We start from the raw sequence: 14517 nt of genomic DNA on the forward strand, positions 1-14517 counted from the left end.
ATGGAACCTTCCGTGCCCTCTCGTTCGTTCCAAGTTCCTCGTATCCTGTGGTTCACCAGTCGTGAGAGGCTTAGAGGGATATCTGTTATCAATAATAATGCTAAGGTATCAGACTCTGGGCTAATCAGGGCGAATCGCGCAGATTCCCTGTTCTTCCTAATTAAAGTACAGATAACAGCGAAGATGGCGTCCGCTCATTGGAACAGAATCTCCTTGCTAGCCCAGAAATGGCCAGGCACGACAATCCAACAGTAATACGCCAAGGATATGACCTGTTAATGGGTTTCTAGAAACTGTGGAAGAAGGTAGAAGGTTGCATCATGGCGTCTACCAAGTAACGAATCAAGTGGGAAACGGGGACCATCGCACGAATGGGAAAAGAGACAGATAAGAGACGGGTACATGGATAGATAAATGGTCAACCGTCGACAAGACAAGACAAACATCGTACTCATCAAGACTACCTAATGAGGCATTATTAGGTAACAGACGGAATGACCTTCTAAGCCACTTGATAGGAGGTTGCGGAGCTAGTCAAGGGTGGGCTTGTTTGTTTGGCCTTGTCTGACGCGAGATCTCCATTTAATTTCGAGCTCGGCCTCACGTCTTTGCGAGGAAATATCGACTCAGTATAGCCAACACTGTCTTCGCTTCCCCGTCGCGACAGGCTGGGAGTCAGCCGTCCTTGGAAAAGACCACGAATCCCACCAGACTTGCGTGCTGGGATCTCCGAGGTACCAGCGGTGAGAACGTACAAAAGATATTTCAGGTTGGGGAGAGTATGTCGAATATCGAGTGCTCGCAGGCTCAGCTTATTCAACAGGAACTCAATGTCTTTGTTCAGCAGGAAGACTCCGTATTCAAACCGGTACTGGACATTGACCGGGTACAAAGGGTAGGTCCGTTGAGGTAATGAGGCGGACACTGGGTCTTGAATCAAGGAGTTCGATAGATATGGATTAATCGGGTATGGGATCGGAACTGATAGGTAGAACGAAAGCAAGTAAACCAGGTGCGCGGTATACCCAAGCGCAGCCGCGACGGCGTCCCGATCAATGTCGCCGAAATTCGAGTTGGGAAGGGTAAGCCCAGCGATAGTGAACGCCAGCGGCTTGTCGGGAATTGGCTCGATGGGGTAAATCGCAAGTAAGTCTTCGGCAATGCGCCGAATTTGACCTTTGGTCTCTTCAGTATTCTGTTTCAGTACCTTAGAGCAGGAGGCCAATTTCTGCTGAGCGTCTGGAAGATGACTGCGAGCCTTTTCCTGACTGTACCGTCCACGCTCCATGGCTTCTCTTCGAGCTTTGATACTGGCAATAAGTTCCTCTTTGCGCTTGCACGTTGCGCGGAGCTGTTTTTTCCCCGCCGCAACGGCATGCTTGGTCAGAGCAAGCTTGTCTTGGGCGCGGGAGACGTCGCTTGTGAGAGTCATGGCATGATGGTTCTTTTCTAGAATCGCACTAATTTGCGACTCCAGTTTCTCTCTCGTGGCGAGTGCGTCTTGAATGCATTCGTCCAAATTCGCCAAGCGCATCAGGGCGTCGTAGGAAGACGTTGGCAAAACGACCCCGTCTGAAAATTTTGACGCACCCGAAGGTATCAAGGTGTTGGAGGATGGAATACCAGTTAGGTTAGTATACACACCGTCTGTCAGATGGAAAAGAACGGAGTTCGAGGGCAAGGGTTGGTGGAAGCTATCCAACGATTTGCCGAGAAACTGTAGCGACTGCAGGCACAATTGCAGTTCAACCAGCAACACATACTCCTCCATGGATATTGCTTTCGCCCAGAGCTTGAGTGTAAGGCAATCCGCGCGGGAGACTTTCGGTCCGCAAACGTTCAAATCAAAGGCCTTGAAGCTGGGGTTGGTAGCATTCTCCACAACTTCGCTCACATAGACAGGCGTATCGATGCCGTCGCAATGAATTGAGAACCACGTATCTGCCATCCTGGTTTTCGTAATATCCTCCAGCTTGATCTGTCTCATCTGTGGATTGGGGTCATTCCACGGGAGCATGCTTCTCCTCCGTAGTCGCGATGCAGGTTGCTGCTCGGCATCGTCACGTTTGTCCGATGCGGCGGGCGCGCTCTTGAGGTCGGCAAAAGATCGTGACTGTGGCAAGGGCCGGTTTGCGCTTTGAGCTAGGAGCTTGGAGGGGGATTGTAGAGAATTTGGGATCTCCTCATCGTCAATAGTCTTCCCACGAGGCCTGCTCAGGGGGGAGAGGTGACGAGGTTGCGGATCGAAATGCCTTGTAAATGTCGGAGCTTGCGGTTCTAAAGTCAATGCGTCAGCAGCGGTACAGAAACTCTTCATAACGAAATGTTTCAGATACCGAAGGAAACAACCATGGCCTTCCGCGGCGAGTGCCAGCCTCGTCCTTGTCCAGCCCATTCGAAGTGTTCGCTGTCCGCGACATTGCGGGCGGTCGAGGACTCAGCTATAGCGGTGCGAGAGTTGTATTCGTCCGATCATTCTAATTAGTGTCTGGATAATGGTCTCGCCCACGTAAGTTGGGGAAATAGCACTTGCAGCTATTTTGGGCTGGTTCTCAACTCGAAGAATGAAGATGGTGATGATCATGTTGTTCCCCGAGCATAAGTGACGCTGCGGAGGTCCCGCTGCAGGCGACCATTCGCCCGTCCTGTTCCTCTGACAAAAATTGATCCACCCCGACACTTCCTTCACTGTCCGGAAACTGTGCAACTCCCATCACGAAGCCAGATCAACCACTACACACGCTACAGTCTCGAGTCGCAATGCGCTAGAGTGAATCCACTCTATTGATTCTAATCAACACGTCAGATCCATTTTAGGAACGCCGAGCGGTGTTTCCGGCCGCAATGGCCTCCTCTCAGTCGTTCGCCAAACCTTTCCAGAAGATCCTGGACCCAACTAAGATCGGAACCTGGAATGTCGTCCGTCGTCCACCGATCGAAAATCACAGTGTTATTCAGGGAAAACCTCGGGAACAAAACTCGAATGCCTTCAAGACACACCAGTGGAAGGAGGGAGTGCGGCTAAGAAAGGCGCTCAATGCCATCACCCACGGCAAGAATATCTTCGCCTACCACAACATCCGGACTAACCAGGTGGTATACTCATTGACAAGATATCTGGAGGTGAGTACCGTCATCATCAACCTGCCACTGTTCGTCCTTCTAATATCTTTCTTGCAAATATAGAAAAACAATGTCCTCCGCCAACTCATCTACCACGGCAAAAAGACCGTTCCCGCAACCCTTCGAAAAGACATGTGGGTGCCCTACTACTCAGTGCACTTCACCGACTCCAAGATCGGTCTGCGAGCCTACCACCTCCTCCGCGAATTCTCCATGCAGCGCCAGCTCGCTCCGCCCCGCGAAATGATCACAATCACCGAACAATTCCTCGCCCAGAAGCGGCCCCGCAACCCGGAAGAAGCGAAAAAATTCGACGAAAAATACGCCGATAAGATTGGCTGGCTGATGGAGAAGAAAGACCGGGCCCGTGCGGTCATGGATCAAAAGGCTACCAGCGTTGCGGATATCGCGGCCGTGCTCTCCATCCAGGAGGATGAGATCGCGAATGGGTTTGCGGATGGCAAGAGGGGGTATCTGACCCCGGCTGCTCGGAGACGGAGAAGGGAGGCGAGGAAGAAGGAGCAAGAGAAGTCTGCCGAGCAGGCTGAGCGTGTGGCTGTTTTCGCGCAGACCCTGAGCACGCAGGAGGTCGACTACACGATTCTGGATCCTAATGAGGACGCGGAACTCCTGGGAGACAACGGTGTCAAGATCCTCTGGTCTGACATCCACGACGCTCGCTTTGCGGAGAGGTGGCCTGATCGTGTCTGGCATGGCGAGTTGGATCTGAGCCGCGACCATGTCATGGCCGATGAGAAGCACATCCCTGGCAAGAAGGATGTGCTAGCGAGCGATCAATTCAAAGAGAAGCAGGCTTAGATGAAGAGCGACGTGCTCGATGGTATGTAGGAATCGGCGATGGATTGGGCTGTGGATATTCGCATCTCTCCAGCGCGACTTTGCACTTGGTCCTATACAAACTGTACTTTTAGATACTACTTTACTTTGTGCTTGGGAATGACGATGGCGTTTAGCAGACAGAATTTGAATTCATCCGATAACCCAGTAACCTGCTGGCAAGCCCACAGGGAAATGTACTGCTTGCGGGCCTGGTAATCTAAGTAGATCAGAATGGCATATGGAATTTATATCTGAGCAATATGGCGATACAAAGTGCAGGATTTGTGCTTGCATGGTAATGTGAAATCCAGGTCAAGCTCCGCTATCCCCGGTTGCGAAGTGAAAGATCCCGGATAGGCAGCAAAGTGATAAGATAGAATATGAGAACGAGAGATATGGGGGTCAACACGCCACTGGGGCGCAGGTCAGCTGGCTTCTGGAGCGATTGCACACTCAAACCAATCAACACCAGTGACTAGCAAAAAAAGGAGCAGTATAACGAGAGAGCAAGACGAAGCTTTGTTGTTTGGGTCCAAAAATGCCGGGCATAGAGAACTTTCTATCACGTCGTCTGACGCAGCCATTCCGTTCTGTAGTGCTCGAAATCGCATCACACTCATGTACTTCCATTAATCGACCCAACCTTATTCGGCGAAGTCGCCTCAATAGGGACGTCGGGCCCTGGCCCATCATCAGCCATCTTCTGTAAAACCTCATCCATGACTTTCTCTGCTGGCTCGGCATCATCGGTGATTTCTGTATTGGCCATGCTCTTTCTGGCGCCCTCGACAATCTTATCAGCCTCGCTCACTCCGTATCCCGCATGCGTGGCTGGATCACCGTCGACACCGATCGGGTCGACCGTGCGGTTGACAACCTCCTTGACACGGTTGTTGTCAAACCGAATCACCATGCAAGAGAGGTTATCAGTACTGAAGCGAGCAAGGGCATGGTCAACAAGCATTTTTGAGGCTTCCTGAGCATCCTGTATATTCCGTATCAGATCTACCGCTTCTTGGTCACTACATACGTCCCATAACTGTCAAAACGTTAGCATCAATAAGAACCAGTCAAGAGGAAGAATGCTCACCCCGTCGCAAGCCAGAATGATAAACTCATCCTGATCAGGTTGGATGACTGTCTCTGTAGTGTATGGGTGGCCAGTCACAAGGTCTTTGAGATAAGCATCACCAAGAGCTCGCGTGACGGCAAGAACTCCGTTCACTCGGTTGTTAAGTATCAATCCTCCAGCGTTGGCGATTCGTTTCCCCTCATTTTCGTCGCTGCCTTTGTGGTCGTACGATAAGCGTAGCGCTTTACCGTTGCGACATAAAATGATGCGAGCGTCGCCAACATTCGCAGTATAGAGAACTCGTTGACGGGCGGCTTTCTCATGTAATATCGGGAGCACAGATGCAGGTGCTGATTGAGTTGGGGTGTTGTCGGCTTCCGAGTTGGGTCCGGCGGCAGCGGCAGCGGCCGGAGCCAATGCAGAAGAGCCGGTCACGGAATGAGAACTAGGAACTCTGTCCTCCCAGCGTAGAAGAGCAATGACAGCGGTACAGCCGCTGTTTTTTAACGGCAGCTTCTCCAGCTGCTGGTCGACAGAAGTGAAAGTCTGGTCAAGCAACTCCGGAACCGGAGTGTTGGGGTTTTTCCGCATGACCTCCTCCAGAATCAGATGCAGCTTCTTGCCACACCACTCAGCAGCGAATGTGCCGGCATGCCCGTCGAAGATCGCGAAATACCCATTGTCGGTTTCGACAACGCTGGTTTCTTCTACAGCTGTAGGCGAGACATCGCCGAACTGCCTTTTGCCATTGACATCAGCCTGGCCGGAGGGTGCGGGCGTCCCCAAGAAATTGTAGAGGTATGCATGAGTATCTTCCATAGTCCGACGACATCTTCGGTTCCGGTCCTCTGTGACACCAACTCTGAACGATGAGCGGGGGTAGGTAATGATTCGCCGGCAGAATTGTTCAACGACCCTTGGGGGACAATCAATGCCGGATCCATTCTCCCAAGTTTGTGTAGAGAAGTAGGTGGCGAGTGAGCCACGGTAAGGGTCGCAGCGGATTCACGAGAGTTGCTCCAACTTAACGAGTTTTTGGCGTTGGAGAACAATGTCGCTGCTTTGGTGACGGTACTGCTTCTCCTCTTCTTCTCGCCGCCAGGGCTCGGTTCGTCGCTCGCTCTGCGACCAAAGAATCCACCGGGAGGAGAAAATTTCTTCTGGGATACGGTAGCTTCGTCGGTCTTGACCGTCAGGGACGGGGTATTGATGGCCTCCGAGTGTGGAATTGTTTCTGGTTTATCTTTGGGTGGGCTCGAGGAGCCACTGAACATTCTGTTCAGCAACCCACCCTGGCTAGAAAAACTTCTTCTCTTATTACCTGCCAGCTTGATAGGTAGTCCTCTGTGAAGGAGAGAAGTTCAGTAAAGTTGTACGGCGGGAGTTACGGCGGTAGTGGAGAACGACAGAGAGCGAGGACTGACGTAGGAGGGGAGGAAGCGCTGATGCGGATTCGAGGGAAAGAAGGCTATGATATAGATTGTCAGTAGTTGATCCTACGCAAGGTTCAATGATTATAATGCGAGCAATAATGACTGCTAGCGGATTAGAGAATCAACCCAGCGATGCCAGCGGAGGATGTTGCTATCCAACAACCGCGGTTAGAGGGATTCTCAAGCCCTCCTGATAAGGGGCTGAATGAGTTACCAAGGGACGAAAGACAGATTACAAGGTCATCAGGATCAACCCTTCAAAAGACCCTGGGCGGTTATCCTCAATCGGGTGTCATAGGCGCTTGAAGGCAAACCCCACTGCACGTCGATGGAAACGGTATGGTATCAGGCCGCTTCACCAAGTCAAAAGGAAGGTAAACACTCACGGAATGATAGGATAGTATCTAGAGATCGTCTGGATCTCCTCTAATATCGATAGCCGTCAAATAGATACAGAAAGGCGTGAATAGATGGTAGCGCAATGCAGATAGATGGTTGGGGGTGGAACTGATGAACGCTTATTATTAGTAGCAGCAGTAGTGATTACTACTAACAACTAACAGTAATCCTGGGGGAGAGGGGAAGTCTGCCTTACTGCCTTGGGGACTGTTTAGGTCATTGGGACACCTAAACTGCGGCTACGCTAAGCCTAATAGGGCAAAGCCGCTGCACAAGAAGTCCCGAAACGGTGGGAAGACGGAGATAAACTGGCCGAGGATCGGGGATGGATGGAGATACTAGAACACCAGAGAGTTGAAGAGCTATGAATTGGCATCACCCTCTTGAAAGGGGAGATTCAGGGCCTAATTATGGAGCTAGATGAATTGCTAGGAGTTGTAATTGAAACTCCAAGCAGATAATGGTAATCTTAGGAGACGTCAGTGACCCGCGGCTCTGCATTTACGACGTACTGTTGACAACAATATGCCTTTCATATTTCAACTCTCGATAGCGGGTGGCTAAGACACTTTACTTCTTGATTGTTTAAAGTTGCAAACAATTCCTTTGTCGGTGTGTCGTTCACAAAGAATGCAGCAAAATATATTCTTAGGGAACCTACAGGCTATCTTATGTTATGGTACTGGTTTAAAGGGGTGTCTGCAAGGCAGCTTGGCTGCCTATGACATGCAAATTAGCCACCATAGGTTTGGCTCTCTGTTTGAGCAGTAGATATGTTCGATCATCATACAAGGCTGACATACTTCTAGAAGTACGAAACCTGATCAATCCCAGGAACTAAAATCACCAAAGCCACCGCCACCCTTGAATTTCTTCCGTGCAGGCTCAGGCTCGGGCTCCTCATCCACAAACTCAACAATCTCGTCTTCCTCCTGATTGGCCTGGCTTGCTAGTGCGGCCTTGAGGTACTTCCCTACTCCCCCGGCCGAGCTTTCTCCCGCTTCTGTCGCACCAGGTCCTCGAACTCGTTTCCCAGTCCAGGTTACGCGATCATCGTCTATCTCCTGAGATGTCTTGGTGTCATCTGTCGAGGTGGTACCTTTCGCCTCGTCTGCCTGCTTCTGTTTCAAAAACTCCTCGAATGGATCCACAAAGATTGTTACGTCTTTGATGTGGATGTCAGGAGTAGGTCGGTTGGTTGTAGGATTCACTGGGTGAGTTTCCATGCTGTTCAGTGTTGTCGATGAGGGCGTTGGGTCATCTATTACATGACCGAAAATGGTATGTTTGTTGTTCAGATGAGGCAGCGCGCGGTAAGCGATGAAGCTGTGGCCATTGTCAGCATTCGAATTTAAGGCAACCAGATACAAAAACCAGGACTTACAATTGACTGCTGTTGGTGTTTTTGCCTTTGTTGGCCATGCTTAACGTTCCTCGAGAGTCGTGTTTCAAAGGTCCCTCGAACTCATCGTTGAAGTATTTGCCCCAGATACTCTCACCTCCGCGCCCAGTACCTGTAGGGTCTCCACCCTGGATCATGAATCCCTTAATATTGCGATGGAAAGCAACATCTTTGTAATAACCCTTCTTGGCCAGTTTGATGAAATTCCACACGGCTTTAGGCGCATACTCAGTGTGCAGCTCCAGATTCACGTCGCCTAGCGTAGTCGAGATTCGAGCATAGCCTTTTTGCTTAACTCGCCCTCGTTTCAACATGTACTCTTCATCTGAAAGAAGTGCAAGCTCGGCCGAAGTATGCGGTGTCATACCAGTGCTTGTAAACGACGCAGCGGCCAGACCAGTAGTATGCCTCGCCGCATTATACGGAATAGGTTTCCCAGCCTGGTATGAAGCGGTCTTTTGCGACGCAACCGCAGCACTCGTACCCGGCTTTGTCAATCCTTTCGAGCCGGCCGCCGACTCGGCGCGCTGAGCCCTCTCGGCGCGGGCCTTCGCCACGGCCTCCTTCGCCTTCAGGATCTTCGCCGCATTGCCCAGCGCATTGACATTGACATTATTGGATATATCCTCTCGTTCTCGTATTTGCTCCTCAGTCAACGCGCTCTCTCCCTCCTTCAAATAATTGAATGAACTCAGATTCCTCGACTCGATATTCTGCGGGTCTTGTAGCGTGATTATATCCTTGCGACTGAACTCCTCATCCGTAACAAGATCGCGCCACAGCTTCCCCTTGATATTCAACCGCTCGACAGTATCCCATGCAAAAACATTGCCCGTATTGCGCAAAGCGACGATATGCGTGTTGTCCGTCAAGACCTTGTACGTGACCGGATCGACATACTCGCCCGACTCGTTCTTCGCGATATTAAGCTTGATAAGGTCGGAACTCTTCAGCGGCGACCCGTCCACGGGGTTTGTACCGTGTTTCTTAATCCAAGGCAGAATGTTGGTTAGATCGAATATGGTTCCCGAGGGTGTGCAGACCGGATGCGAGAAGGGTTGGAGTGAGAGGGAGCAGAAGTTGAATGGGAGGCGTCTGAAACCGGCGTGCTCTCCTCCCCGCCTCGCTTTCCCTACACCAGCGCCTGCGCTGGCCGAATATGCATCTTCCGAGGCCCACTCGGAGTGCGTGATCTATTAAAGATCCATGTTAGCAGCTTGCGACACCAGTGTCGCGAAAGCAGAGGAAGCGTGGGACATCATACGTAAAGCTTATCCGTTCCTAACGAGTCAAGAGTCAGTCGCAAGCAGTAAACGGTCGTCTAATGGAGTAACTCACCCTTGCCCATTTCCAACTTTTGAGGAGCGGGGATTTATCTGGCCAAATCTGTAGCTGACTTCATGTTCTTCGGCGCCGCTGGTAGGATTATTTCCAGATATGATGTATCGGTACGCGCTAGTAGAATTAATCTAACCAGTTACGGCTAGCGCAGTAATTGAGGCCGCCTCCATTTTAAACTAAGTTCAAGTCACAACAGCAGACAAGGACTAGTACAGAAGAGGAAAGGAGCCTATACAATGGAAGGGGCTCAAGGTTCTGAGTTGACCATTATAGACTATGGTTGAACTAAATATCGGTTCAAGATCACCTTTTTACCGTGGTATAGTAGATATACGATGCAGCATTGTGTCGATCGTGATAATGTGAACCACATATAGTACATGCTTATTAACGTATGCTTGCTTGGAGTGTAGCACATGCAAAAGCTCAGCTTGCTCTCAATGACCACAGAACGTATCCCGCAAAACACCCCTTTATAAGAATGTCAAGAATGACCCATAACGCCCGAAGTGTATTTTTTATCGTTCAAAAATCGTCAATAGCGAGTCCATTGCCCTGTTAAGCAGGAGGAGGTTGGAAGCTGAGAGGAACCACCCAGCGATTCCCAAAGTCGATCCCGTGCCGACGACGGGTGCCGTACTTACGCCAAACGATTTGCGGGATGCCGATGTCTGCGACGGAAAGTTTCCAAGAAAGTCCCTCTCCAGCCAGGAGGGCATTGACGACTCCCGTCTTAGGGGCTCCGAGACAGACTACGGATGTGGAATTGACGCATACTCGGCCGTCTTCGACCATCGTCACTTCGCCTGCTAAAATGTCAGAGATTTTGCAGGCATGCATAGGAAGAGGCTTTCGGACTCACCGCTGGAAGCAGATAGGCCAGATGGAACATCGACGGATAGAATATCAAGGTTACTACGGTTGACCCAAGCGATCATCTCGAAAGCAATAGCTTGATCGTCAGTGCGCAGGTCCTCGAAGGAGATGTGGATACCAAAGAGTGCATCAACAACCAGATCAGGCGCAAAGTCAGAGCTCGAGAGCTGTGCGGAAAGGTCTTCCCATCTGAAGACACGCCCGCCAATCTTCTTGAATACATCAAGCTGTTTGCGGCAGCTTTCAAGTAGCTCATTCTCGTGTTCCAGACCCAGAACACATAAGGTGACACGATGACCACGATTACGAAGATGGCGCGCAGCAGAAACGGCTCGGGCTCCAGTACGATGGTTGCCGGTAAGTACAAGGATCGTGGGGGCAGCAGCATCATTCGACAAGAGACCGACGGCAGCTTCTGCTATGTCTCTCCCAGCGTTCTCGGTAATCATGTCTTCCGTCAACCCGAGCTCTGCGACCGCAATTTGCTCCACTTCAAGAGTTTGCAATGGGCTAACTGTGGGGCAGCTGCGATTGGTAGTTGTAAGGCGCAAAGAAGCTCCCGATCCAGTGGCACCGGTCATTGGTGACGCTGACACGGGTGTCTTATTAGGGCGAGGGCTTGTAGTACGTGATGAGCTTAGCTGGCTTCGCCCGATTGAATTGATCTGCGGTGGCACCAAAGGCTGTCCAAGAATTGCGCTTCCCTTCCGAGAGTCTCGTGCACGTGCCGATACTCTGGATAGTTCGCGGCCTGAATAATTACCACCGCTGAGCTTCGCATCGCTCCGGCCCTGTTCGGAATCGCCGTGCTCACTCTCCTGAGGGCTGTCGAGTACATTTTCTGTCCAGTGGAGATTCTTCCCACCATTTGTTCCAGGCTTTGGTCTCCTATTGAAGCTGACCAATCTATCCTCATCCGCGGTAGTGTCGTCGTTTCTAATTTCCTCAAAAACTCTTCTTTTATCGAACTTGGATAGGTTGCTTTCGAAATCGAAGTCGCCCATCTCCTGGATATCTGTTGCGTCCTCAGTCGCCCAGCCATTGGGATCTTCAGCGTACCCACGACCCCTCTTCTTGCGACGCCGTCCAGTAGAATCGGGAAAACTTTCCTTGTATTTTTGTGGAGTTTTAAATTCAGATGTGTCGGCCGGCTGGACAAATGCAGTCTGGCGCCAGCCCTTGGTTTTCGGATTTGTATTATTTGCCCCATCGTGCTCATTGCCGGCGACATTTTGAGGATGCCCTGTCCGACCACTCCGGCGGCTTCGCTTAGTCGTAAATTGTGACGCGGCTTGCAGTGGCGCCAAGCCTTCATTGTCATCCAGCGCATCGTGCGGCACTTCCGTCTGCGGCGCGACCTTAGGAGCCTTAACATTGCTGTCAACATTCAGCTCCAGATTGCTGAATGGCTCTGTTAGGGCAGCTGAAACCGTCGCGTCTCCATAATGAGCTTGTTGGGATGCCTGGGACTGCTGAGCGCTCGGCACATTCGGGATGGATTGACTCTGCAAAACAGGCGGACTGAAAGGTTTAGAAGGCGGCTTTCCATAGCTGACAATCGCCGGATCAACGAACGATTGTTGTGTTGGAGTTACGGATGACTCGCGTGGAGGTTGCTTTTCTAGGTTGATATAGGTGGTCTGCGTCTTAGAAGGCCCCAGAGAGAGATCTGCAATATCGGGAGCATCGATGGAATAGGTAGGCAATTGTTGGCCAGTCCAGGAAAGAGTCACTGAGAACCACAGTTAGATCGATACCACTCAGTCTGATCAAGACAGAACAACACATACCGTTCCTTAGCATCAGACGTTGACCAATGACGTTGGCCACCACTCCTTGAACGCTTGCATTCGGCGGTGCTCTAAGCGTCACGAAGACATTGTAGCCAATAAACTCCGACGCCATGCCGCAGAGCAGATGTTAATCAGTCATATATCGCTGTTCTGATGTTTGAACAGCACGGAGGCTGCGAGAGAAGGTGAGGGGAAGTAGTGGAAGGAAAGCGTTGTACAGCGTCGCAAAAGTAAATTGTCAGGTTGCAATCGCCTTGGGATAGCATCACGTGCAGAGTATCTTATCGGGAAGCAAGATGTGGGGCTACAGAGCTATGCAGCCAGTATATTTATGTTGGACGGTGAAAGCTTGTCTTGGACCCTTGTGTCTCTTCAATCAATCCATAGAAATATCCCGGTTTTGGCAATCCAAATCAAGTCTACTGATGTCTTTTTGATTGACCCACATTGACTTTGATAAGTGCTCGGCAGACATACCATTGTCTCCGGAGATTGTTTCACCTGGCCATTCATTTGGCCGACAACACCGTACATGCAGTATCTAATGATTAATTCCATTGAACAGCACCCGGATATCGATATTTGCACCTTTCCTCAAAGATAAATAGCCCATAATAATAATAACATACAGAAGAAATGGATGACGCAAGGCCTAGACCATGCCGCTGGCATCACAGAAATTCCACGTTGACATTGATACCACCCTCAACCGTATAGATGCTGCAAGAGCTCTTCGTCGTCCAATTGACCATCTTCCTCAGCTTCTTGATGCTCGCGAGGCTTTGAGCTCTTCGGAGCAAGAACATCACTAATACTAACAAGGTTCGAGTAGAATTCTGTGACCTTGGGATGAACCATGACCTTGCGTGCGTCGAATCTGGTGACTTGAAGACCAGCTTTCGAGGTTGCACGACTCAAAGCGACATAAGCCTGTCCTTTTTCAAATACCCGCCCAAGATCGACCTTGACACGCTGCAAAGTCTGCCCTTGCGCTTTGTGGATGGACAGAGCCCATGCGAGGATCAACGGTACCTGTTGGCGCTGGGCTTGCACTTCGCCATTCGGAAGCTCAATCTTCCAAGCCTCTGGTTGGCAGAGCAAGTGCCGCTCCGTACCATCTGGCTGGACGAAACAAACAAGAGGCCATTTTCGACTTACCACAACGCCTCCATCCTTGTTACCAAGACCCTTCAGCTTCTTGCGAGCGTGGTTTAGTCTCTCATCGTCACTCCCAGCATCTTGCCCACCGGCGAACTCGCTCTCATTGTCGCGATAGTATTCGAATGTCGCTTCATCCATGAAGGCGACAACTCGCCCAATGGAGCCGTTGACAAGCGAATCTTCCATATTTTTGATCAGCATTACCTGTGCACCTTTCTTTAGGTGTATTACAGCTGGTGCCATGCAATTGGCCAGCAATTTTTCACGAAATTGGACATCCTGAATTGTCCCTGAGTCAACTGCGTGAAAGGTCATTATCTCGCCAGAGAGCCTGCTCATCCGTGCGCTGTTGGCCTGTTCCACTTCTTGACGAGTAGGAAATCTGAAATGATATGTTAGTCTCATTGCCGGCTGGGAATAACTGGGATAACTTACAATTCCGTCGCTTCAAGTGCATCATGAAAGTTCAGCGGACGGGACAGTGATTTGAACGTTTCGATTGTCCGAGGGGTGAGTTTACCCAGTCTCATTTCGTTGAGCATTTCGGCGAATTCAGGGTCCTTTTGACGAAAAACGTGTGTGAGGAGAATAGTATGCTGGATCGATGTATTCCAAGTAGCCGCTGCAAAGGCAAACTTCGCCTCTCGGTTACTACCTTCAGGCACTGGAGGCAACTGAAAGAAATCGCCAGTAACGACAAGTTGAATGCCTCCGAATGGGCGGCCATTATTTCTGATTCTTCGGGCGATTTCTTCAAGCTTGTCGAACAAGTCACCATCGACCATAGACACTTCATCGATGATGAGCACCTTGGTCCGAAGCCAGCGATTCCGTGCTTTCTGATTTCTCTTAATCTGCAATTTGACCGTTAACGAACATGAGCAAAGCAGAGGCAGAGAACTGTCTAACTTTCTTGACCAACTCTGGAACAGGCTCTTTACCCAGCCCAATACCAGCAAAACTGTGCAGAGTGACACCCTCAATGTTACAGGCAGCAAGACCGGTAGAAGCTGTGACTGCCACACGATCGGGCTCCTTTCGATATTTGCTCCGTAACTGTTTAATGATTTCTCTCAT

The 14517-nt window shown here is 50.5% G+C and overlaps 4 protein-coding genes across 4 annotated transcripts; 1 reads left to right on the forward strand and 3 right to left on the reverse strand.

The window, feature by feature from the left end:
- Positions 1-28: 28 nt before the first annotated feature.
- P174DRAFT_114311 (putative UV radiation resistance protein (UVRAG)) lies at positions 29-2598 on the reverse strand. The gene is made up of 2 exons (XM_024821042.1): positions 2337-2598; positions 29-2277 (listed from the first exon to the last, which is right to left on the reverse strand). The coding sequence occupies exons 1-2, from the start codon at positions 2350-2352 to the stop codon at positions 503-505; spliced, it is 1791 nt and encodes a 596-aa protein (XP_024686228.1). The 5' UTR covers positions 2353-2598; the 3' UTR covers positions 29-502.
- An 81-nt stretch (positions 2599-2679) lies between these two features.
- P174DRAFT_510609 (mitochondrial 54S ribosomal protein mL67) lies at positions 2680-4186 on the forward strand. The gene is made up of 2 exons (XM_024831691.1): positions 2680-3123; positions 3187-4186. Exons 1-2 carry the CDS (start codon positions 2845-2847, stop codon positions 3940-3942), a joined length of 1035 nt encoding a protein of 344 aa, XP_024686229.1. The 5' UTR covers positions 2680-2844; the 3' UTR covers positions 3943-4186.
- A 393-nt stretch (positions 4187-4579) lies between these two features.
- ptcG (type 2C protein phosphatase PTC1) lies at positions 4580-6309 on the reverse strand (the record flags this gene model as incomplete). Its single annotated transcript, XM_024829633.1, has 3 exons — positions 4580-5002; positions 5054-5897; positions 5951-6309. 3 exons carry the CDS (start codon positions 6307-6309, stop codon positions 4580-4582), a joined length of 1626 nt encoding a protein of 541 aa, XP_024686230.1.
- Positions 6310-7559: 1250 nt separating this feature from the next.
- On the reverse strand, positions 7560-12492 carry P174DRAFT_510611 (peptidyl-prolyl cis-trans isomerase). The gene is made up of 5 exons (XM_024831692.1): positions 12277-12492; positions 10473-12218; positions 10202-10416; positions 8252-9462; positions 7560-8193 (listed from the first exon to the last, which is right to left on the reverse strand). Exons 1-5 carry the CDS (start codon positions 12389-12391, stop codon positions 7692-7694), a joined length of 3789 nt encoding a protein of 1262 aa, XP_024686231.1. The 5' UTR covers positions 12392-12492; the 3' UTR covers positions 7560-7691.
- Between the last annotated feature and the right edge of the window lie 2025 nt (positions 12493-14517).

The sequence above is a fragment of the Aspergillus novofumigatus genome (genome assembly GCF_002847465.1).
Source record: "Aspergillus novofumigatus IBT 16806 chromosome Unknown P174scaffold_2, whole genome shotgun sequence".
Classification (NCBI taxonomy): domain Eukaryota; kingdom Fungi; phylum Ascomycota; class Eurotiomycetes; order Eurotiales; family Aspergillaceae; genus Aspergillus; species Aspergillus novofumigatus.

What these genes read in the sequence shown, in the direction of transcription:
- P174DRAFT_510609 (XM_024831691.1), top strand. Translation starts at nt 2,845, where the DNA reads ATGGCCTCCTCTCAGTCGTTCGCCAAACCTTTCCAGAAGATCCTGGAC. An exon ending in CATTGACAAGATATCTGGAG is followed by an intron (nt 3,124 to 3,186) that starts GTGAGTACCGTC and finishes TTGCAAATATAG; the next exon opens with AAAAACAATGTCCTCCGCCA.
- P174DRAFT_510611 (XM_024831692.1), bottom strand. Translation starts at nt 12,391, where the DNA reads ATGGCGTCGGAGTTTATTGGCTACAATGTCTTCGTGACGCTTAGAGCA. An exon ending in ACGTCTGATGCTAAGGAACG is followed by an intron (nt 12,219 to 12,276) that starts GTATGTGTTGTT and finishes TGTGGTTCTCAG; the next exon opens with TGACTCTTTCCTGGACTGGC. An exon ending in ACTTTGGGAATCGCTGGGTG is followed by an intron (nt 9,463 to 10,201) that starts GTTCCTCTCAGC and finishes GATCTTTAATAG; the next exon opens with ATCACGCACTCCGAGTGGGC.